Source organism: Stomoxys calcitrans, chromosome 2, assembly GCF_963082655.1.
Source record: "Stomoxys calcitrans chromosome 2, idStoCalc2.1, whole genome shotgun sequence".
In the NCBI taxonomy this organism is placed as follows: domain Eukaryota; kingdom Metazoa; phylum Arthropoda; class Insecta; order Diptera; family Muscidae; genus Stomoxys; species Stomoxys calcitrans.
The window spans coordinates 105,714,757-105,740,809 of NC_081553.1; the positions used below are offsets into that span (position 1 = coordinate 105,714,757).

General features: G+C 38.8%; 1 protein-coding gene across 2 annotated transcripts in view; it reads right to left on the reverse strand.

Annotated features, from left to right (window-relative positions):
• Nucleotides 1–26,053, reverse strand: part of LOC106084825 (arylalkylamine N-acetyltransferase 1) — a 133,909-nt gene that overhangs the window by 22,356 nt on the left and 85,500 nt on the right. The window contains exons 1-2 of one of the 2 annotated variants that reach the window (XM_013248755.2): nt 14,422–15,412; nt 2,485–2,664 (exon numbers count right to left, since the gene is read on the reverse strand). In XM_013248755.2, coding sequence (XP_013104209.1) covers nt 2,485–2,664; nt 14,422–14,508 — 267 coding nt within the window. In that variant the 5' untranslated portion in view covers nt 14,509–15,412. Of the gene's footprint in view, nt 1–2,484; nt 2,665–14,421; nt 15,413–26,053 lie in introns of those variants that run through there. The other variant, XM_013248756.2, reaches the window with a different exon arrangement.

The following is a 26,053-nucleotide window of genomic DNA, read 5'->3' on the forward strand; positions in this document are numbered from 1 at the left end:
TCTAAGCACATTATCTGTATCAGCTACCAGATTTCCTTCTTTGTCTCTGCAGGGGGATGTGCCTGCAGCAAAGCCATTGATTTGATGTTTGATTCTTTGGTAAAAGTTCCGGATTTCATTCTGCTTGCTCTACATCTCAATTCGCTCACACTCACATCTATTAATTTGTTTTCTTTCTGCGGAATAGACCTTTCTCTTCTTTCCTCATCCCGATACCCCTTTTTCATCTGGGCCGTTGCTACTGATTGCTGAGTTGCTAATAGGTTCAAAATTCTTTCGCTTTAGATTAGGTTGAAATGAGGGTGCGGATATTAATTGGCTTCCATGACACTATGGACATACACCTAATCCAGTATTCGGTTTATTATGCGCTCAAAAACAAAAAAGTAACCTCAAAAAATTCAAAGTCAGGAGTTTTGTGCTTCTAAATCAAAATCCTTAATTGTTTTTCAAACCAAGCCTCTATGTCGGTTCATATCTGGTTTTGTGTCCCCACCTAAGTGGCGGTGTCTGCTTCGAAAACCGGGCAATGACATAGGAAATGCTTCAACGTCTTATCATCTTCCACACATGCTCTACACAAATGTCTCACATTTCGCACCTATTTTGCAAAGGTGATCTCGTAGTACTATGTGTCACGTTGTGATAACGATAGCTATACTGATCTCCTTCTTGTTTCCTTTCTGTAATAGCCTTGAATTCTTACTTTCTGGATCTTTCCATAGGATAAGCCCTTAACTCGAACTGCGTCGACCCGAAAGGCTTCGGACTAACCAAGTTCATTGACGGCAGTCATCCGGCCCTTCACTACCAAATATTCTCCTCCTTCATTCCCCCTTCCCTCATTGGCCCGGCAACCCAATGATGCGGACCGTGCTATCCTAAGAGGAGGCGTTTATCTCCTTCTTACACTTTAAGGCTGTTCGTAGCATTGCCGTCCTGGTTGTTATTGTCATGATGGCCAGTATACTGTCCGTAAACATGTTCACAATTGACGTCCTGGGTTCGAATACTGGCGAGAACATCAGAAAAAAAAATTCTGATGTTATCCCTTCCTAAAATGCCAACAACATTTGTGGAATATCCTGCCATGTTAAAACTTCGCTACCAAGTGGTGTCGCTATGCGGCTCGCCGTTCGGACTAGCAAAAATGAATGCTTCTAGGAACCGAAGGAGGATGATCGAGAGTCCGGTTTAAATGGGAGGTATATCAGGTTATAAGACTGATTTTGGCCATATTTGGCACAGTTTTTGGAAATCGTAACAGAACATATCAGCCCAATCAGAGAAGAATTGCGGCTTCCAGGGGCTCAAGGTTAGTATACCCCATCCTATGGTGGTGGGTATAAAAGATGACCCCTTATCATTGAGCTTAAACTTGAATCGAACAGCACTCATTTATATGTGAGAAGTTTGCGCCTGCTCCTTAATGGAATGTTCATGGGCAAATTTTCTCATGAAGGTCTTAAGTGTACTTCAGGGAGCAAGGGTCAGCCAAATCCGGCAAAAAATAAGGCCCATAGTTATGTTATTCTTGAAACGTATTAGGTAAAAATATTAAAACTAAGGCCTATTTCACATATCGAATTCTAGCGGATTCGCATCGAAAACTCTTTCTCTCAGTGTCCTTGTGGCGGATATACGAACGTGCGCATGGTTTGTGTAAACAATACAAAGTGCTATAAAAACCGTTCGTATGGAGAAAATTATTCTTGCCAAAATTTTCACTTGCCTTTTTTTTTTGGTGTGTTTACTTCAAACGAACGCCAATGGGCGAGCGTACTTTGGCATTTCATTCTGAAGATGAAATGTTAATGGACAGATTTTACGTGTTTTGTTTATTGCATATTAATTGTTGTTAAAAATGAATTTAAAATTTAATGCCATTTTCCATATGCATACCAAATGTTTTACTTTTTTCCAATTTTGGAGGAATGTGCGAAATGTTGCACATTTTTTCCACCTCATCGATGATGGCTTTCAATGATGGAGTGATGACAGAAAAGTTTTGCCAAACCAATCGCTACGAGTATGTATTAGAGAGTTCAAGGTGGATTGCACCATGATTGAGGGATAATGAGTGATGGGGTATGCTATACGGGAACAATATGGTAATATTCAGTTGTTTATTTTAATGCAAGTATGTTATGGCCAAGACATTGCAGGTTGTATCTTGGATGAACGCTGTCAAGGCGAGGTTAACTATAAACTTAAAACGCACAAGTTTACTATTAACAATCATAAACAGAAAGGACACACATATTTGTCTAAAACAGAAGTTGAACCTTAAAAAAAGAAAGTTTTCTGCACTAAAATACTGATAATCATTCTATAGGGAAGAAGGACATTTGATCTATGTTCTGTTCCAAAGAAACTAATAAAGATTTGAATAGTAAGCTGCTAACAATTCTTCCTGCCTTCCAGTACCAATTCGGTATCTTTGTATAAACCGAAAGAAGATTCTCCAATGCATTACAATCTTACCTTGAAGAAGAATGTCTTGAGCATCTCCAAGACTGCTTCTGCATCAGCATGAGTTACTAATTCCACCGTATACGGTACATCATCTGTTGTGGCTTGCTGTGTGGAGACCGGTGTGGGGTTAACATTCAAAACACTGTCCATTTTCTGTGAGAGTCTCGCAATTGGATATAAATCCGAAAGCTGAAAAGAAAATTAATAAAATGTTGTAAAAAATGTGTATTCAAGTGATATTTTCATTGGAAAGTCTGACATTTTCTAGCATAATTGTACTCAGAACTTTTTTACGTTCGACCATTATTTGTGTTGTTTACTTGAGTTGAAAAAATTAATTTGACAACAAAATGGAATTAACTTGTGAACATTTTCGTTTGAACATTTTTCACAACTTTCGACGTGGATTATCACTACAAGAGTGCATTGATGAACTTCAACCTTTGTATGGCGACGAAGCACCATCCTAAAGCAGTGTGAAAAACTGGTTGAATAAATTCAGTCGTGGGCTATGCTTGCTCAAAATCGAATTCCGCAAAGGTGGTCCAAAAACGACCGTTGTACCATACAACACTGATGCCGTGCATGAACTTCTAATGTAAGAACGTCATGTGACATATCGTTGACATTGTCGATTTGTGAGAAGAAATATTGACTGCTGTGCTTCAAAATACATACATTCATAAGATCGTCACTGGTCGCGAATCGTGGAACTATATATATGAGCTCAAAACCAAACAATGATTAAAAATGTGGGTCTTGGAAGGCGAGTTAAATCCAATGAAAATTGTTCGGCTCCTGTTCGAAATGATCGCCTGTTACTTCGGCAAAACTTGTGATGTGGCAACTGTTCCGCTTAAGCAACATAGGAGATCAATTCTGAGTGGTACATCATACATTGCCTAAGTCTTGGGGGAAATTCGAAAAACGAACAAGAAAAGACCTCCATGACGATGCGAGCTGTCACACATCCGATATCACGAATTGACTTCTTGAGCCTCTAGAGCGCGATTTCTTTTATTACCTCCAAAAATCTTCTCCAGTTAAGTCCCAATCGGTCCATAACCGTATTCAGCTCCCAAATAAATTGATCTCCCTATGGTTTTTCTTGAGCCTCTTGGGGTCGCAATTCTTATCTGATTTGGCTGAAATTTTGCATAACGTCCGAACCAGCCTGTAAACTGAAAAAACTCACATATGTATAATCCAACCTCCCAATTTTACTTCCTAAGCCTCTAGATAGAGCACTTTTTATTTGATTTGCATAATGATTTATCTTATAACAACAAACATACATATCAAGCATGGCCTGAAGCCTCATGTAAAAGGGGATCATCCGGTTTTACCCCTTAAGCATATACTGTAAGCAATTCCTAACTAGGTTAGGTTAGGTTTAAGTAGCAGTCTGCCATCAGACTCACTTAGACGATTTCGTCCATTGTGATACCACAGGAAGATAAGAAGGAAAATGCCTTCTATTTCCTACCGGTAACCAATGCGAATGTTCACATCCGGTAAATAAGACAGGTTCTAAAAGAAATGAGAACCCAAGGTAGAACTCCTTGTGATTGCCAGTGCGGGACACACGCACAGAAGGTGTTCTATAGTTTCTACTTCTTCGATGTCCTCACAAAAGTCGTTACTGGCAACCTTCAGTCTGTCAGTAAGTTTTCCGATTAGACAGTGACCTGTCAAGAAGGACACAATGACTGAGACGTCCGTTCTTGCCAGTGACAGCAAAATGGTAGACCTCTTAAAGATACTTTCTAGCTCCTACCGTTGAACCATCCAGATCGCTTTAAAAAGTCCAATAACTTGCGAATGTTCTCATCCGCCAGATCAGACAGGTTCTCAAAAAATGAGAACCTAAAGTGGAACTCCTTCTGACTGACAGTACGGGACACACACACACAGAAGGTGTTCTATAGTCTCTACTTCTTCGATATCCTCACAGCTTCTGCAAAAGTCGTTACTGGCAACCTTCAGTCTGTCAGCATGTTTTCCGATTGGACAGTGACCTGTCATGACGGACATAATGATTGAGACGTCTGTTCTTGCCATTAGGTAGACCTCTTCCAGTCTAGATTAGGCCACATAGTTTTGGAATGCTCCCTCTTTGTAACCATCTATCATTCGTTGTCCTTCGGACCTGGTCCTGAAAACATAGCTTACATATCGCTAGAAGCATACCCACATAATTCAGTTTCCCTGGAAGGTGTAAGGTAGTTCCTAGTCTCGCAAGCTAGTCCGCTTTGCAATTCCCTGGGATATCTCTGTGGCCCGGCAACCAGAAGAGGTGAATTTTGAACTATTCAGCCATCTCCTCAAGATATCTGCGATAGACCAGGGCAGCTTTTGTGTTCAGAAATGCGTTCTCCAGGGATTTAATGGCTGCCAGACTGTCTGAGAAGATATTTATGCCAATCGTCATTATGGCATTAATCTTAGCCATTCTACCATTTCCTTAATTGGAATGATCTCCGCTTGATACACACTGCAGTGGTCGGGTAACCTTTTCGATATGACCAGTTCTAGATCTTGAGAGTACACCCCAAAGCCCACCTGGTCGTCTAGTTTGGAACCATCTGTATGGAAGTCGTTGTAACTCCTATTACCAGTGATATTGTAGTTCCAATCGGTTCTACCAGGAATAGTGGTACAGTATTTTTTATCAAAACGCGGGTGTAATCCACACTGCCGGGAACACCGGACATTGTATCAAGGATAATACAGTGTCCGTAGTGAACATTCAGACTTCTAAGGGCTCAAGAAGTCAAATCCTGGGATTAGTTTATATGGGGGATATGTCTGTTTATAGACCAATTCGGATCGCACTTGACATGGATGTTGAAAGTCATAACACAAGTCTTTGTTACAAACTTCCGCCAAATGGGATGAAAATTTAGGCTTCTAAGAGCATAAGAACTCAAATCCGGGGATCGGTTTATATGGGGGCTATATCTGTTCATAGACCGATTCCAATCATACTTGGCATGGATATTGAAACTCAAAGCACAAGTCTTTGAACCAAATTTCAGCGAAATCAGAAAAGAATTGAGGCTTCTAGAGGCTCAAGAAGTCAAGTCGGGTGATCGGTTTACATGGAGGCTATATCCAAATTTGAATCGATATGGCCCATTTGTAACCCCAATGACCTACATCAATATTAAGTATCTGTGCAAAATTTCAAGCGGCTAGCTTTACGTGTGCGACCGTTATCGTAATTTCGACAGACGGACGGGAATGGCTAGCTAGACTCAAAAAGTCCAGACGATCCAAAAAATGTATACTTTATGTGATCGCAGGTCAATATTTCGAGATGTTACAAACGGAATGACTGGATTAGTAACCCCCCAACCTTTGGTGGTGGGTATAAAAATACACAGTTCATATATTAGAAGATTTTTTAACATCCGTTGAACGTCCTACGTTATTCAGTTATTTGTTAATTTGACTCGCCACCCATAATAATTGATGAAGCCAACCTCTCATCGCGCATTGGAGTAGTTCTGGTTAACTGCGATCCATCAGATGCAGACTCCTCAACTCCTAAATGGTATTGGTTCGAACGTGTAATATGTGTGTCCTGCTCATAGGCTTAGATATACCTTCGAAGTGGGAGGCTTAGCATACCTAGAAAATGTTATCCCTTCCCCACAATTTTAAAAATTACATAGCTTTGGATAATATTTACCAAATTTTAATACTTTTCAAAGAGTTTACACTAATGGTTGGTTGGTTACACTAATGGTTTCGCTTGTAACTAAGGGTTACAAAACATGTGTACATCATTTGTTTGTCAATTCATCCAATTTTATTCGACTATTTAGCCTAAAATCGACCAAATAAAAAGGTAAGGCACAACTTTTCGAGAACTCAAACGGATGTCATTGTGTAGCACTGCAACATTTTGATAAAAGGGTGAACTGATCAAATCCTAGATTTGTTCATGTCCGAGTCCAAATTAGCTCAGACTCTTTAAGTGCTAAGTGGTTCTTCCTTAATCAAGGTGACCTTCCACATGTACCTCTTAGAGACCTCCTTAAGTACATCGACTAGACGGTATACTTCTTACAAGGCACATAATAAAATCCTATATTCCTACATCATTTAAGGCTGCATAGGGTTATTGGCATACCCTGCGCATGGAGTAGAAAATTGTCCCTTAGATGAACTCATGCCAAAAATATGTTCTACATAGAATATGTCAAAATTATTATTTAACTATTTGTGTACTATATAACTGTAACTAGACTATACCAAAACATATTTTTAATAATATGAGCGTGTGTATCCGAGAAAAATATCACCCCAAAACCTTCATAGCAATTTCGTCCAAATATTTCACAATTGAAAAGCAGACAGGAAGAAAATGTCTAGTTTCTCCTTGTGCCTTAGTGCCATTGCCGCCTTGTCATCATTAGTCATTTGTTGAAATGTAGGCACGCACGCACGTACATGTGGACGTTTAAGCAAAATAACACGAAAACCCGAATGTTCCACTTGGAAAATCGTACAGCAGCTAACAAACAAAACAACGCAAATATGCGCTGTCATTCGAATATCAGAATGTTGAACACTTTTTCCCCCAATCATGCATGGTGTTTAGACTGTAGGCCGGCCGGCAACTAAATTTAATATCACATCGCACATTTTCACTTGGGCGAATGTGTGAGCAACAAAACAAACATTTCTCGATCTTTGCATCATTAATAACACACTTAAAAATGTCATTAAGGCGGCTTATATTAGCATACAGCTATGTTTTAGCTTCATTCATATGAGATTCGCGAAACATACCTTGTATGTGTAGTGTAGTAGTAGATCGTAAATGCCAGTATAAAATTAAATGTGTGAATTTGTTGCTGATTTATTTATATCGTTAGCGACAGTTTGATTGTTTTATAACGGACAACAAACAATTCAAACAGATAAACGGTCGATTTGTATGCCGACTGGGACTGCTTGGTTTGATGTGCCGCAAAAGGGATACGCAAATTTCTTTTTAGAAAAACATTAGTATACAAGCTTTTCTAAAATGTAAAATTTATCTGCGTTATAATATATACTAATGTCCCTATATGTTATCATACACTCATGGAAAAAAGTTTGCTGAAAATAGCAAACACTGTCTGCTGAATATTAGTAGTTAATTTTGCTGCTATTATAGTAGCAACAGGCTGAGTGCTGAAAAGTCTGTTGTTTGCTGAAAATGACTGATGCTTCATTATGAATGAAATGTTAGAAGAAACAAGTAAAAGTGTGCTAAGTTCGGCCGGGCCGAATCTTATATACCCTACACCATGGATCGCATTTGTCGAGTTCTTTTGCAGGTATCTCTTTTTAGGCAAACAAAGGATAAACGAAACAAGTAAAAAGGCATTAAGTTTGGCCGGGCCGAACTTTGGGTACCCACCACCTCGGGTATATACAATATAGAAACCACCTTTCGTCAGAATCCGGTGAAAAATGCATAATTTATGCCCCCATAGCAGATTTGGACCTAATTCGACATGGGTATTGAGTGGTCTAATAAGTACAAGTTATTGTTCAATTTTGCAGAACAAAATATTGGTCTTTTTGGTAGCCATATCCAAATACAGACCGATCTGAAAAGCCTAACATAAGTCACTGTGTCAAATTTGAGCGAAATCGGATTATAAATGTGCCTTTTATGGGGCCAAGACTTTAAATTGAGAGATCGGTCCATATGGCAGCTATATCCAAATCTGAACCGATCTGTGCCAAAATGAAGAAGGATGTCGAAGGCGCTAACACAACTCACTATCCCAAATTTTGTCGACATCGGACAATAAATGCGATTTTTATGTGCACAAAACCTTAAATCGAGAGATCGGTCATTATGACAGCTATATCCAAATCTGGACCAAATTGAAGAATAATGTCGTAGGGCCTAACATAACTCACTGTCCCAATAAATGCGACTTTTATGGGCCCAAGACCTTAAATCGAGAGATCGGTCTATATGACAGCTATATCCAAATCTGAACCGATCAAATTGAAGATGGATGTCGAGTGGTCAAATGCAACTCACTTTCCCAAATTTCAGCAAAATCGGATAATAAATGTGGCTTTTATGGGCCTAAGACCCTAAATCGGCGCATCGGTTTATATGGGAGCTATATCAAGATATAGTCCGATATAAACCATAGATCTGGTGCAAATTTTCAGCTCAATTTTTAAAGACTGTAGGGTGTTTTCAACAGACAGACGGATGGTCATGGCTAGATCGCCTTAAAACTTCATGACTATCACAAATATATATACTTTATGGGGTCTTAGACGAATATTTCGGGTCGGAAACGTGTATTTCGATGTGTTACAAACGAAATGATAAATTGAATATACCTCCATCCTTCGGTGGTGGATAAAAAATTGCTATGCTATTAGAGCTATATAACGTTTTGGTCAGATTCGTACCATAATTGAATTGAATGTTGGAGACCATAATAGAACGTATGTTGAAGGTCATGGGAGAAACTGTTGTACGAAATTTCAGCCAAATCGAATAATAATTACGCTCTCTAGAGGCTCAAGAAGTCAAGATCCCAGATCGGTTTATATGGCAGCTATATCAGGTTATGAACTGATTTGAACCATACCAAGCACAATTGTTGGAAGTCATAGCGAAACACGTCGTGCAAAATTTCAGACAATTCGGATAGGAATTGCGCTTTCCGGAGGCTTAAGAAGTCAAGACCCCAGATTGGTTTATATGACAGCTATATCATCATCAGGTTATCAGGTTATGGAACGATTTCAATCATACTTGACAAAGCCCATTTACAATCCTAATCGATATACACTAATAAGAAGTATTTCTGCAGAATTTCAGGCGGCTAGCTTTACTTCTTCGAAAGTTAGCGTGCTTTCGACGGACGGACGGTCATGGCTAGATCGATTTAAGATTTCATGACGATTAAGCATATATATACTTTATGGGGTCTTAGACGAATATTTCGAGGACTTACAAACAGAATGACGAAATTGGTATACCCCCATCCTATGGTGAAGGGTATAAAGAAAAGCGAGCAGATTGGGTTTGTTGATTTAGCTGACCGAAATGTTTGCTAATATAGCAGCCCTATGTTTGCTGAAACCAGGCCACCGTAGAGCAGAGGATAGCATGTCCGCCTATGACACTGAACGTATGAGTTTGAATCCTGGCGAGACCATCAGAAAAAATTTTCAGCGGTGGTTTACCCCTCCTAATGCTGGCAACATTTGTAAAACTTCTTTCCAAAGAGGTTCACACTGTTTTGAATAGCAAATTGGGTTAAGTGTAATACAATGTTTCATTTCCAACATCTAGATATCTATAATGAGTTGAAACCCCAAGCTATAGAAACCCCGAACTGTTTTTGTAGGCTGGTTTAAAAATTTTTACACTTTGATTGAAGCGTAAAAGATTTTATAGTTTTTAAGCACAGAATAGATATTTAAATATTTGAGAACACTGTAAAGTTTCTAATTTCTAATGTGCGGAATGTTTTTCAAATATTAGTCTTAATTAAGATCTAAAAACCAACAGTAAAATTTAAACTAAATAGCAATATGTTCAATGTTTATTCTTCATTATTCTTTATGTTCTCAATGTTCAAAACAGCACTTCGGTAGAAAAGTGCTGTTCGAAAGGCTTCTAATTATCATTTTATTTGATTATGGTATACTGACTGAATTATTGACTATTGGAGGCCACCGTAGCGCAGAGGTTAGCATGTCCGCCTATGATGCTGAACGCCAGGGTTCGTATCCTGGCAAGAACACCAGAAAGAATGTTCAGCAGTGGCTTTCCCATCATAAAGCTGGCGACATTTGTGATGTACTATCCCATGCATATAGGTTTGGTTTTAGTGGCAGTCTACCATCAGACTCACCTAAACGTTTTCGTCCATGCATTCTAGTTCCTACCGTTGAACCATCCAGATTGCTTTAAAAATACCAACAACTTGCGAATGATCGCATCCGCTAAATCAGACAGGTTCTCAAAGAAAAGAGAACCAATAGTGGAACTCCTTCTGACTGCCAGTGCGGGACACACACACAGAAGGTGTTTGGTAGTCTCTTTTTCTTCGATGTCCTCACAGCTTCTGCAAAAGTCATTGCTGGCAACCTTCAGTCGGTCAGCTTCTTTTCCGACTAGACAGCGACCTGTCATGACGGACACAATGACTGAGACGTCTGTTCTAGCCAATCACAGCAAAGCAGTAGACCTCTTCAAGCCCCCTCTTTGTGGCCATCTATCATTAGTTGTCCTTCGGGCCGGGTGCTGAAAACTTAGCTTACATGTCGCTAGAGGCAAACCCACAGATTCCAGTTTCACTGGAATGTGTAATGTAGTTCCTAATCCTAGTCCGCCACCCAGAGCAGATGAATTTTGAACTGTTCAGCCATCTCGTTGAAAGATCTCTGACAGTCGAGGGTGGTTTTTCTGTTCAGAAATACGTTTCTCAGGGACTTAATGGCTGCTTGGCTGTCTGAGAAGATATTTATGCCAATCGCCGTTATGAAATATCTCAGCCATTCTACCATTTGTCCGCTTGATACACATGACAGTGGTCGGGTAACCTTCTCGATGTGACCAGTCCTAGTTCTTCAGAGTACACACCAAGGCCCACCTGGTCCTCTAGTTTGAAACCATACGCATTGAAGTCTATGTAACTTCTATTACCAGGGATATTGCAGTTCCAATACGTTCTATTAGAAATAGGAGAACAGTACTTGTTATCAATAAGCGGCTCGGGCAATGTGTAATCCACACTGCCTGGAACATCGGGCATTGTATAAAGCATAGCACACTCTCGGTAGTCACCACATGACCAAAGTGAAATTTTTCTTAGCCTCACAGCAGTGATCGCAGCAATTTGTTTAACCACAATGTTCAGAGGCTTTAGGTGTACCATTAAATTCAGTGCAACAGATGGTGTCTTCCTCAATGTGGCTGTGATGCATAAACAAACCATCCTTTGGACCCGGCTGAATATTGAACAATAGGTGGACATTTGAAGCGCCTTCCACCATAACACCATGTAGCATTTTAGGTCTGACAACTACAGTATGTGGGTAATTTGTATCTGCTGCTGAAAAAAAAAATTCTTCCGTCTTTGACGGATTTACGCCTTAACCACTTTCAGTAGCCTATTTCGCTGTCGTACGTAGAGCTTCCTGAAGTATATCTGTATAAGTGCTGGGAAAATTTTCCCTAACCGTAATAGCCACGTCATCAGCATACGCTACCACTTTCATACCTCCTTCTACATTCCGAAGCAGAGGAGGTAATTTACCTCGCTGAGGTTTTCCCCAGCTAACCCATCTTTGTAGATCTACAGATTCTAAATCAACCGTAAGGCATCTTTTAGTAAGTTATTAAAAAAACTTCTTGCGGAAGTATTGAAGCCTAGAAGCACCAGTTCCCTCATAATTGAAGTCGGGTTTACCTTATTGAAAGCACCTTCAATGTCAAGAAATGCTATCATTGTTTATTCCTTGACAGTGAGAGAACCCTCTATGTAGACGACCTAAAGGGCTGTTTCAGAAGAATTACCTTTACAATATGCACGTTGTTGCCGAGATAGGCGATCTTCAGGGATCTTTGCCCTAAGATATGTTTCGATCAACCTCTGTAGAGTTTTCGGTATAAACAGACTAATAGGACGATAATCTTTCGCTTTATTCCCTATACCAACGCCCTAACCTATTTAAATATTTTTTATACCCATCACCATAAGATGGGGGTATACTAATATAGTCATGCCGTTTGTAACACCTCGAAATATTGATCTGCGACCTCATAAAGTATATATATTCTGGATCGTCTCGACATTCCGAGTCTAACTATCCATGCCCGTCCGTCCGTCCATCTGTCTGTCGAAATCACGATAGCGGTCGAAAGGTAACCGCTTGAAATTTTGCACAGATACATCTTATTGATATAGGATTGCAAGTGGGCCATATCGGTTCAGATTTGGATATAGCCCTCATATAAACTGATACCCGGATTCGACTCCTTGAACCCTTAGAATCCTCAATTTTCATTCGATTTGGCTGATATTTGGAACATAGACTTGTGTTATGACTTTCAACATCCATGCCAAGTATGATTGGATCGGTCTATAAACAGATTTATCCCCCATATAAACCGATCCCCGGATGTGACTTCTTTAGTCCTTAGAAGCCTCATTTTTCATCTAATTTCGCTGAAATTTGAAACAAAGACTTTTGTTATGACTTTTAACATCCATACCAAGTATGATTTCGAATCGGTCTTTAAACCGATATAGCCCCCATATAAACTGATCCCGGGATTTGAATTCCCGAACCCTTAGAAGCCTCAAACCACTATTCATGACAACATCGGTGCCAAGTTTTATCCGAATCGGTCAATATGGTGATATAGATCACCTAAGTACCGATAACCCGATATAACTTCATGAGACCAAAATAATTCAAACACAAACTCAGTTAATAAGGGTACATTTTTAGCGGAAGCCATGGTGGTGAGAGCAGAAGCACTCTTTTACTTTTTTTTTTTGTTCAGTTATTTGAAGATCTTAAGAGGCGTAAAGGGTGCGAGAAAGTATGTTGACTCCCGTTCTTTTAGGAGAGGCTGCTACTCACACATGCAAGTGTGGCTCCAACCAGCAACAATAGGAGATCTGATATCCTACTCGAATGTCAAGGCATTAGAGTTCTTAACAACATCCTCAATCAAGATAACCTATCCAGTTATCTCTGCTATTCCCAGTGAAAATTTTGTTAATATATCTCCATCCGTTTCTATTCCATTGAGCATATGCTAAGTCATGTCAGAATTGTAGAAGAAGTTCCAGTCAGAAAGATATTAACTTGGGATGGTTTACCCAAACAGGTAATATTCGAAACAATACATCTTGAAAATTGATGTTAGATATTCTAGAATAAGCGCTTGGGAAATTATAGGCCGTAGGATCATTGATCCAGTCCTTGGCCGGTTAAGTATGGGGAACTTTTTCAAAGATCCAATTTAGCAAAAATTTCTATAACAATTAAATGCTTTCATCACTTTAAATTTTTTTAAATCTTCAAAAACTTTAATAAGTCTCCGATCATTGAGCTCGTCTCGAAAGAGAAACAAACGAAGATTGTAAAATTTAATGATCTCGCCCTAACAGGCAAAAAAAACTTGAGAAATGAAAAATTCGGCAGAGCCCGGCCTTGATTCGAACCTGGGCACACGGAGCAACAGCAAGCGCCATTGCCGTTGTCTTAGCATTCGAAGCCATCAATACAACTTCCAACAGATGCACAAAATCATGTGTAGTACGGAAGAAGTGTAATTTGTCACAGAGAGAATGTCTGTCATTACACAAAAGTACATGCATTAGGAAAAGTACAGCTAATAGACAGGGTTGTCGAGTGTGAATAATGTGGTAGTTGTATCATAGATGTGGTAATGTGGTAATTGTATCAACATACCAACGCACGGCCCTTGAAGCCATCACACCTAATATGGTTGAAAAGTCTTCTAACCAAAGACGAAACGCGTCCCATAGTAATTGGTGTGTGTTGCTATCTTTGGCTTTCCTTTTCCGTTTGCATCTCTGATCATTGAGCTCGTCTTGAAAGAGAAACAAACGAAGATTCTAAAATTTTAAGACCTATGTTTTAAATTTTCCTTAAAGGACATTAAAAAAACCTTTTTTCAAAATTGTCGGCAAAAAATACGACGGAATTTTAATAAAAACAATATTTCAAAAATCGTTTCAATACTTTCTTAGAATACAAAATTCCGAGAATCTTATTCAGAATAAACAACTTTAGGTTTTTTTTTTTTTTCAAATCCTTATCTTGGTAAACATTTCTGCGAAATAATTAAATGTTGGCCAAATACATTTGAAAAATGAAAAACAACTTGTAATCCATTTCCAATTTAAACATTGAACTTACCGTATATCTCGGTTCCATAATAATCGCGTCATTTTTGGCAAATGTGCGACTGTTTTGCAACATTTGTGAAATGTTTTCAATTTCCATAATGATGTTTATTGACGCCAATTGTTTTGGCTAGCTGGCGGAAGGAAGAGTCGATGTGATTGATGAAAAAGATCAGCTAGAGCTGCTTCTGGAGCAATCACAAGCGTATAACGTCAGATTTAAGAGCAATAAAAATTTAATTTTTTTTATTGCCACAAAAGTTTCCGTTTCTTTGATTGGTTATATCTTCTTTGTGGAATGGTAATTGTTTAGACAATTCGACAAAACGATTAATTGTGCAAATTTTCCAACATATGTTTGTTTATTATCGTTCAACCGGGAGAGATTGATTGCGTTTTTCTGTTTACTTGTTTTTCCGATTTTTTTTTTATTTCTTTTTGATTTTTTATAAGAAAATTGGAAATGGCACTCTCTCTCGCAAATTAAAAAAAACGAACGAACGAACGAAAAGCGATGGTATCTACGTCTAATCGTTTGTCTTTTTTGTTCGCACTGTGGTCGCTGTTCACAGATTGATCGTTTACTGTTGTTTTATTGGGGAAAATTTCTTTTCTCTTTGCTATGTTTTCTTTTTTATTATCTCCCTTGATTTTGAAGAGCTTCTTTTAGTATAAGGATTTTTCTTTCTTTTTTCTGGTGATGTTATAAAAACTAATTATCCTTTGAATTTCACTTAAAGATGATAACAGAGTTCAACTGTTTTGAAATTTGAATTTCCGTTGGCGACGGCTCTCAACCACCACTGGGTCTATTCTATTGGATAGCACGTTGACTGAATGATTGTCAACATGGCTTTGTTGGCACTACGTTTTATACATTCAGTGAAATTCTGGCCGATTGTGTTTTTTGTTCTTGTCTTTTTTTCTATTTTGTTTTTATTCGCTTTTCTTGGACCACCACTACGTTCTCCCCGCTGCTGGTGCTGCTACTTACTTTTTTTATATTTATTTAATTATTTGTATATATATGTAAGCAAATATATATTTTTTCTTATAAATATTAATTCATTGTTTTGTTTTTGTTTTTTTTTTATTTATTTTAAATCAATTGGTTTTGTTGTGATTGTTGGTAGTAATGCTGCCGTTGTTGTGAGGAGCAGCAGAGTGTATTTTCATTGTTTGTTTGTTTCTTTGGCTTCCGGCGGGCTTTTTGTTTGTTGAACCTGCAGCAGATTTTTTTGCAACTGAAAGATATTCTCCCCTTGTCGTTGGCTATATCCACTGCTTGACGTTTGCCAGCTGCGCTGCCAACGGTCGCCGTCGACCGCGTAGTGTAGTAACGTAACTTGGTCGTTGATACACACAGTGAAAAAAAAAAATGTATTATCAACTGACTTGGTATTGATGTTGTTACAATTTTTAAAAGCCAATTTATAGAAAATAGGTGTTTTTTGGGATTGAAATTTTTTTTTTAAAACAAGTAAAAAGGCATTATGTTCGGCCGGACCGAACTTTGGATACCCACCACCTCGGGTATATATGTAAACCCCTTAAGCACTCAAATTCGGCACAGATATTGAGAGGTCTAATATATATGTCACTATTCAATTTTGTAGAACAATAATTAGAATTATAAACCGATCTGAACCATATTAAGGTCGGATATCGTGAGGCTCAGAAAAACTCACTGTTTCAAATTTCAGCGAAATCGGGTAATAAGTAAAGCTTTTATGGGCTTCAGTCCCCTTATCGGCAGATCGATCTATTTGGCAGCTATATCTTAATATAGTCCGATCTGAACCAAATTTAGGTCGGATGTTGGTAGGTCTTAACTTACTCACTGTTTCAAATTTCAGCGAAATCGGGTAATAAGTAAAGCTTTTATGGGCTTCAGTCCCCTTATCGGCAGATCGGTCTATGTGGTAGCTATATCTAAATAAAGTCCGATCTTAACCATATTTAGGTCGGGTGTCAGGAGGCTAAAAATAACTCACTGTTTCAAATTTTAGCGAAATCGGTTAAAAAATAAAGCTTTTATGGCCTTCAGACCCTTTACCGGTAGATCGGTCTATATGGCAAATATATCCAATTATAAACCGATCTGAACCATATTAAGGTCGGATATCGTGAAACTTCAGCGAAATCGGGTAGTAAGTAAAGCTTTTATGGGCTTCAGTCCCCTTATCGGCAGATCGATCTATTTGGCAGGTATATCTTAATATAGTCCGATCTGAACCAAATTTAGGTCGGATGTTGGTAGGTCTTAACCTACTCACTGTTTCAAATTTCAACGAAATCGGGTAATAAATAAAGCTTTTAATGGCTTCATACCCCTTATCGGCAGAACGGTCTATATGGTAGCTATATCTAAATAAAGTCCGATCTAAACCATATTAAGGTCGGGTGCCGGGAGGCTAAAAATAACTCACTGTTTCAAATTTTAGCGAAATCGGATAAAAAATAAAGCTATTATTGCCTTCAGACCCTTTATCGGGAGATCGGTCTATATGACAGCTATACCGAAATATGGTCCGATCTGTACCATATTTGGGTCGGATGTCAGGAGGGTTAAAACGAAATCGGATAAAAAATAAAGCTATTACGGTCTTCAGACCCTTTATCGGGAGATCGGTCTATATTGCAGCTATATCTAAATATAGTCCGATGTATGCCATATTTAGGTCAGATGTCGGGAGGATTAAAATAACCCAGTGTTTTAAATTTCAGCGAAATCGGGCAATAAATAAAGCTTTTATGGGCTTCAGACCCTTTATCGGGAGATCGATCTATATGGAAGCTATATCTAAATATAGTCCGATCTGAACCATTTTTGGGTCAGTTGTCGGGAAGCCTTAAACTTTTCACATTCGACCCTTTATCGGCTTATCGGTCTTTATGGGCATTCGACCCTTTATCGGAAAATCGGTCTATATAGCAGCTATATCCAAATATGGTCCGATTTGGCCCGTTCAAAAACAAAACCAGCGTGCACCAAAAAGACGTATCTGTGCCATATTTCTGTTCAATATCTCAATTTTTGAAGGCTCTAGAGTGATTACAACAGACGGACGGACAGACACACGGACATCGTCAGAATTTTGCGACGATCCGAAATATATATACTTTGTAGGTTCGATATAGCTGCCATATAGACCGTGGATATAGCTGCCATATAGACCGATCCTCCGATTTAGGGTCTTAGGTCCATAAAAGTCACATTTATTATCCGATTTTGCTGAAATTTGGGACAGTAAGTTAAGTTAAGCCCCTTGATATACTTCTGCCATATAGACCGATATCTCGGTTTTAGGTTTTGTGGTGGTGGTTTACATATATACCCGAGGTGGTGGGTATCCAAAGTTCGGCCCGGCCGAACTTAACGCCTTTTTACTTGATTCTGATGTTCCCACCAGGATTCAGCGTCATAGGCGAACCTGCTAACCTCTGAGCTACAGTGGCCTCTGTTCTAGTGGTATTACCCAATTTCCTCTTATATGGGCTAGGTGTAGTGAATTATAAATAATAGTACATCACAAAAGTCCATCTTGGAGGTCACCGCAGCGCAGAAGTAAGCATGTTCGCCTATGACGCTGTACGCCTGGGTTCGAATCCTGGCGAGACCATCAGAAAAAATTTTTCACATTCGACCCTTTACAGTGGCCTCTGTTCTAGTGGTATTACCCAATTTCCTCTTATATGGGCTAGGTGTAGTGAATTATAAATAATAGTACATCACAAAAGTCCATCTTGGAGGTCACCGCAGCGCAGAAGTAAGCATGTTCGCCTATGACGCTGTACGCCTGGGTTCGAATCCTGGCGAGACCATCAGAAAATTTTTTTTTTTTCAGCGGTGGTTTTCCCCTCCTAATGCTGGCAACATTTGTGTGGTACTATGCCATGTAAAACTTCTCTCCAAAGAGGTATCGCACTGAGGAGGCCCCTTATCATTGAGCTTAAATTTGAATCAGACTGCACTCATTGATATATGAGAAGTTTGCCCCTGTTCCTTAGTGGAATGTTCAGGGGCAAAATTTTGCATTTACATCACAAAAGTCACAACATTTTTTCCTATGTTCCCGCCAGGATTTAGCGTCATAGGCGGACCTTCTAACCTACGGTGGCCTCTGATCTGGCGGTATTGCCCAATTTCCTTTATATAGAGTAGGTGCAATGGTGCAGTAGATGCAAGTCAGCATCGCCCGACATTTGCTTTTCCTTACTTGTTACCTTTGCAACTATAGTTAATAATTATATATTTTCATATACTTTCTCACAGTGTACTTCATAATGTACGGCACAATTTACGTGCAGCACTTATGATCGTGCTTTTAGCTCTTGTGTTTAGCAGCCAGAGTTGTTTGCTGCTGCACCAACGAACTAGTCACGATCAATGCTTTCCAATCGCTTCGTAGAGAAATGTGACGGAAACAATGAACGACCGAAATAAGGCCACAAAAAAAGCTACGGACCGGCAGTGTCAGGAGCATGCGCTTCAAAAAGGTGGGGAAATTTTTATTGCTTTTTGGTTTTGTTTTTTCTTTGGTTGTTCAACAAGTTGGCCGCAAATACACAATGTGTAACATATTTACTAAATGTTTGTTGTGTATAAACTAAAAGTTCAGAAGGCATGAGGCCTACCCCAAGTAAGAAAATATTGAATATATTCTAAAGCAAATTTTTTTAATTTTAAATACTTAGTTCATATCGTAATGGAATCTCACCCAAACTGGTCCGAAATGATTGACAAAATTAATACACTTATGCTTCCCCATTAGAAGCAGGATTTAAATATGGTTTATAAAGAAAATAAGTAACCTGTGACCCTTTCGCAAAAATTTCCGTTTAGTATAAACATTTGCTATAAGTTTTTGTAAAATTACCCATATACTTATTCATGATATTCAGTATCTTCACATCACTTAATGACATTAAATTTAACTAAAATTCTAAAGAAGCTCCGTACTATCATTATTGCTTTGCTGCTGTGAAACCACAATGATGGGGAATTTTAAAAATTTTAATTGCTTACACTTCTAGGAAGTTACACCAATCCTTTCTATAAACGATTTTTGTGGGTAAACCTCCATACAATATAGTAAAACAAAAAGAGGGGCATACTAGTGATTTCATAATGTAGCAAATGCTTAAAAAGGAATGCTGTCTTTGCCTTTTCTGAGAGAGCATTGTCGATTTAAATTTTCATTGTGTGCAATTAACACGACTGTGTTCGATACCAACCAACAAAGATATGTTATGAAAAATTCAAACAATTATTTTGTGTAATTTTAAAAGAATGCCGATTGATTGACATGCTTGAAAGTAAAATTTTTGTGCTCAATTTTTGTGCAACATTGTTGTAAAGAGCAGAGATATTGAAATTGCTAATTATACACTGAAAAAAAAGTTATAGTGCAAAATGACAGCCAAGTCGGATAGAAATAGCGCCCTCTATAATCGAGAGATCGATTTATATGGGATCTATATCAGGTTATGGATTGATGTGGACCATTCTTGGTATGGATGTTGAAGGTCATAATTTATCAGTAGACAATGTTTATATATGCACTTTTGATTTATGAACCGATTTTGTCCAAAATTTGTAATTGACATGATTTTGTGTAAGAAAACGAATTTTGAGTACATATCTGAAATATGTTTTTTTATGCATAAAATATGCAAAGTAAAGGGTGATTTTTTAGCTATTATCTTTTCGGCAACACTGGTTTAGACAGCTCACACACGTTTCGTGTTTAGCCTCAATGTCAAACATCTTCAGCTTGGTCTATAATTTAGCATGAAAGTTAGGTTAGGTAAGAGTGGTAGTCCTTTACAGACGCGCTTAGACAATTTTAAGTCCATTGTGATACCACAAAAGCGACAGACCAAGTCTTCTGGCGGGAATCGAAACCACGACCCCTGCACTGGTAATCCAAGCTATCTACCAACTCGGCTACTGGGGCGACCAACAAACAACGCTTGCAAATTATTGAATTTTATTATCTAGATGTGTGCTCTGTTAAGAAAGTTCATCGCGCCCTTCTTCAATTTTAAGACGGTGCCCATTTTTGCCTCAATGGGTACGTAAATAAACAGAATTGTCGATTTTGGGGTGAAGATCAACCGAAAGCATTGCAAGACTTACCAATGCATCCAGAAAAAGTCACAGTTTGTTGCGGCTTATGGGCTAGTGGCATCATTGGACCGTACTTCTTCAATTCAAATACAAAGATGATGAGAATCGTAACGTAACTGTGAATGGTGAGCGCTATGGTGAAAAGATATCCATTTTTTTTTTTTTGCTTAAAATGCAAGAACTTTACTTGCATGCCATGTGGTTTCAACAAGACGGTGCCACATGCCACACAGCACGCATAACAATGGACTTATTTATACAATAGATTTAAGAAAGTTCGTCGCGCCCCTCTTCAATTTTAAGACGATGCCCATTTTTGGCTCAATGGGTACGTAAATAAACAGAATTGTCGATTTTGGAGTGAAGATCGGCCGGAAGCATTGCAAGACTTACCAATGCATCCAGAAAAAGTCACAGTTTGTTGCGGTTTATGGGCTGGTGGCCTCATTGGACCGTACTTCTTCAAAGATGATGCGAATCGTAACGTAACTGTGAATGGTGAGCGCTACCGTGAGATGATATGCAACTTTTTTTTGCCCAAAATGCAAGAATTTTACTTGCATGACATGTGGTTTCAAGAAGAATGTGCCACTTGCCACACAGCACGCGTAACAATGTATTTATTGAGAGGCGAGTTCGGTGAACATTTTATTGCACGTTCGGTACCGGTCAATTGACCATCTAGATCCTTTGATTTAACACATTTAGATTATTTTTTGTGAGGCTATGTTATAGCTCATGTCTATACAGAAAAGGCCGCTTCAATTGACGCATTGGAAGACATCATTTATTCGTAAGATACCGGCTGAAATGTTGGAAAGAGTATGCCAAAATTGGACTAAGCTGGTGGTTTTGAAGTACTTTTCTGGATGTAAATGTGCTCTTTAAACCCGATTTGCTCCAATTGTATCCTAAGGACCTAAAACGTTAAAATTTGTACCGATATCCCGATTTAGGGTCTTAGGCCTATGAAAACCGGATTTAGTACCCGATATCACTGAGATTTAATACATCCTGATGTATTAAGTTCCCTGATATCTGTGTCGTATATGGTGTGTCGACCGATATGCCGATTTCAGGTATAAGGCCAATAAAAGCTGCATTTTTTATCTGAATTCGCTGAATTTGGGCACAACTTGTTTTATTAAGTTAAGATCAGTCTATATCTAAATATAGCCACCATATAGACCAATCTCCCTATTTAAGGTATAAGACCAATAAAGGCCGCAGTATTTTTTTTTATCAGATTTCTTTTTTTTTTTTTAAGCAGGTTGAGTTCGAAGATGGACAATAGCGCACTATATCTTGATATGGCCCATATAGACCGATCCGCCGATTTAGGGTCTTAGGCCCATAAAAGCCACATTTATTAACCGATTTTGCTGAAATATGGGACAGTGAATTGTGCTAGGCCCTTCCCCGTCTTTCTTCAATTTGGCTCAGATCGGTCGAGATTTGGATATAGCTGCCATATAGACCGATCTCTCGATTTAAGGCTTTGGTCCCATAAAAGGCGCATTTATTGTCCGATGCCGCCGAAATTTGGAACAGTGAGTTGTGCTGGGTTCTTCGACATAATTGCGAAAAGTATGAACAATAAAATGTAAGTATTGGACAAAATGAGAATAAGAGATATTAAAGAAGTAGAAACCCAAACCAGCAGTGATATACATATATTAAGGTGGGACCAGTCGTCTGTCGGCTAGTTGAGCCTGGTACTGTCGCTCTACCTGTTAAAGTAGCAGCAGCAGACAACAAGCCACGGCCTAATGACAATACTAGAGTGGCTGTAAAATTTCTTTCATAAATAACTACCTATTACGAAATTTATAATATCCTTGCGAAGCGAAATAGCAAACGATCGCTCCACTCAACAGTTCAAATTAAATGTAAGGCCACCGTAGCGCAGTGGTTACCATGTCCGCCTATGACGCTTTAAACCGAATTGCGGCGAGGAAAAAATTTTCTGCGGTGGTTATGCCCTCCTAATGCTTGAAACATTTGTGAGGTATTGGAAAATGGTATGTCAGCCATGTAAAAGTTCTCCCCAAAGGGGAGTCGCACAGCGGCAGGCCGTTCGAACTTGTCTATAAAAGGTAGTTCCCATAACGTATAGAGATAACTCTTTAAAATTATGAACGTTTAGAGCTGAAAAAGTGTTATGGAGGTCAAGTGCGAAATTTCTAGGCCCTATGTGGCAGGGCCCTAAAATTAATGACCTCGTCTTTGCGAAAAATTGTTTGGGCTGCCAAATCTTCATTTGTGGTCCAATTTTCAATTCTCAATTCTTACATACCCTCCACCATGGATCGCATTTGTCGAGTGCTTTTCCCGGCATCTCTTCTTAGGCAAAAAAAGGATATAAGAAAATATTTGCTCTGCTATTAGAGCGATATCAAGATATGGTCCGGTTAGGACCACAATTAAATTATATGTTGGAGACCTGTGTAAAATTTCAGCCAATTCGAATTAGAATTGGGCCCTTTGGGGGCTCAAGAAGTAAAATAGAGAGATCGATTTATATAGGAGCTGTATCAGGCTATAGACCCGATACAGACCATAATAAACACGTATGTTGATGGTCATGAGAGGATCCGTCGTACAAAATTTCAGGCAAATCGGATAATATTTGCGACCTCTAGAGGCTCAAGAATTCAAGATCCAGATCCGTTTATATGGCAGCTATATCAGGTTGTGAACCGATTTGAACCTTATTTGACACAGTTGTTGAAAGTAAGAATAAAATACGTCATGCAAAATTTCAACAAAATCTGATAGGAATTGCGCCCTCTAGGAGCTCAAGAAGTCAAGTCCCCTGGTCTGTTTATATGACAGCTATATCAGGTTATGAACCGATTTGAACCATACTTGGCACAGTTGTTGGATATCATAACAAAACACGTTGTGCAAAATTTCATTCCAATCGGATAATAATTGCGCACTCTAGAGGCTCAAGAAGTCAAGACCCAAGATCGGTTTACATGGCAGCTATATCAGGTTATGGACCGATTTGAACCATACGTGGCACAGTTTTTGGATATCATAACAAAACATGTTGTGCAAAATTTCATTCCAATCGGATAAGAATTGCTCACTCTAGAGGCTCAAGAAGTCAAGATCCAAGATCGGTTTACATGGCAGCTATATCAAAACATGGACCGATATGGCCCATTTACAATACCAACCGACCTACACTAATAAGAAGTATTTGTGCAATACTTCTTTCGACAGACAGACGGACGGACATGGCTAGATCGACATAAAATGTCGCGACGATCAGGAATATATATACTTTATGGGGTCTCAAACGAATATTTCGAGTAGTTACAAACAGAATGACGAAATAAGTATACCCCCCATCCTATAATGGAGGGTATAAAAGTAAAATTTGGACCTGGGAAGGACCTACTGGATCTTGACAATTTGATTGCAATATTATTGCAAATCGGACGAACATATATATGGGAGCTATGTCTAAATCTGAACCGATTGCGAACAAACCTTATAAATATTGTGGAAGTTGTCGAGGAAAGCGTTGTACAAAATTTTGGGAAGATTGGTCAACAAATGCGCTTGCAGTGGCTCTATGAGTGAAAATCGAGCGAACATATATATGGGAGCTATATCGAAATCTGAACCGATTTCTATAAAATGCACCTGTAATATGGGGAGTCAAGAGAAAATCCTTCCTGCCAAATTTCGAGAGAATCGGTTAAAAAATTATCATTTTATTGCAGTATTACTGCATATCGGACGAACATATATATGGGAGCTATATCCAAATCTCAACCGATTTTTTCCAATTTCAATAAGCTTCGTCTCTAGGCCGAAAAACATGCCCATACCAATTTTAAAGACGATCGGTCTGTGACCTGTACTTTGTACACAAATTGACATGGATAGACGGACAAACAGACGGACATAGCTAAATCGAATCAGAAAGTAATTCTGTGTCGATCGGTGCACTTACCAATGGGTCTATCTTCTTCCTTTTGGGTGTTACAAACTAATTCACTTAGTTATAATACCCTGTACCACAGTAGTGGTGTAGGGTATAAAAAACTTTATTCAACCCCGATATTCTCATGGGAATTTTGGGAGTGGGAAGACTCTAGGGTGGTGATTCGAGGGTTTAGAGGGTCGTGTGGACGTCCACAAAGTGGCTATGAATTTTGTGATCCACACCCAAAGAGCTTTTATTTGAGCGCCATATTGCCATGATAGGTAAATATGTATAACCGATTTAGGGGTCTTTTCGAGGGTGAAGTGTGCCCCCAGACACTTAGCCTTGAAAAATTGTAGGCGCCGTGCTCTATTCTCAAATACCATTTATTTAAACCCCATATTGCCATTGGTTTAAGTGAAGTTTATGGGATGAGGTCCAAACACTTGGGCCTTTCATTTGAGCCACATGTTGCCATGGACATGGTAAAATTCTTTGGGAGGTGTTTTGGGAAAGCTGCTGCATGGTCCTACATTTGGATATCAGATTCGCATTCTACTCCCAAATACCTTTATTGGAGCTCCATATTGTAAATTTGAATACCAAAATTTTATTTTTAGGGTACTATAAGAGAGCGCTTGCTTAAATCGCACTACCCATCACCGAGATCTGGCGTTTCCGAACATTAGGGTAAGGGGAGGGTCCGCCCCCCCTTCAGATATCAAAAAATTTATAACCCTATTTTCACCACGGGATCATTCAGTGAAAATTTCATGGAAATTGGTTCAGTCGTTTTTGAGTCTGTAAGGAACACACAAACAAACATACAAACAAATAAACACAAATTGATTTTTATACCCTCCACCATAGGATAGATGTATACTAATTTCGTTACTATGTTTATAACTCCTCGAAGTATTCCTCTAAGACCCCATAAAATATATATTGGGTTCCCCAAAAAGTAATTGCGGATTTTTTAAAAGAAAATAAATGCACTTTTAATAAAACTTAGAATGAACTTTAATCAAATATACTTTTTTTTTCACTTTTTTTCTAAAGCTAGCTAATAGTAACAGCTGATAACTGACAGAAGAAAGAATGCAATTACAGAGTCACAAGCTGTGAAAAAATTTGTCATCGCCGACTATATGGAAAATCCGCAATTACTTTTTGGGCAACCCAATATATTCTTGATCGTCATGACATTTTAAATCAACCTAGCCATTTCCGCCCGTCTGTATGTCCGTCAGTCCGTCCGTCCGTCTATCGAAAGCACGCAAACTTTCGAAGAAGTAAAGCTAGCCGCTTGAATTTTGCAGAAATACTTCTTATTGTAGGTAGGTTGGGACTGTAAACGGGCTATATCGGTCCACATTTTGATATAGCTGCCATATAAACCTATTTGGGATCTTGACTTCTTGAACCGCCATAGGGCACAATTCTTATCCGATTTGGCTGAAATTTTGCATGAAGTGTTTTATTACGACTTCCTATAACTGTGCTGAGTATGGTTAAAATTGGTGCATAACCGGATATAGCTGCCATATAAACCGATCTGGGCTCTTGACT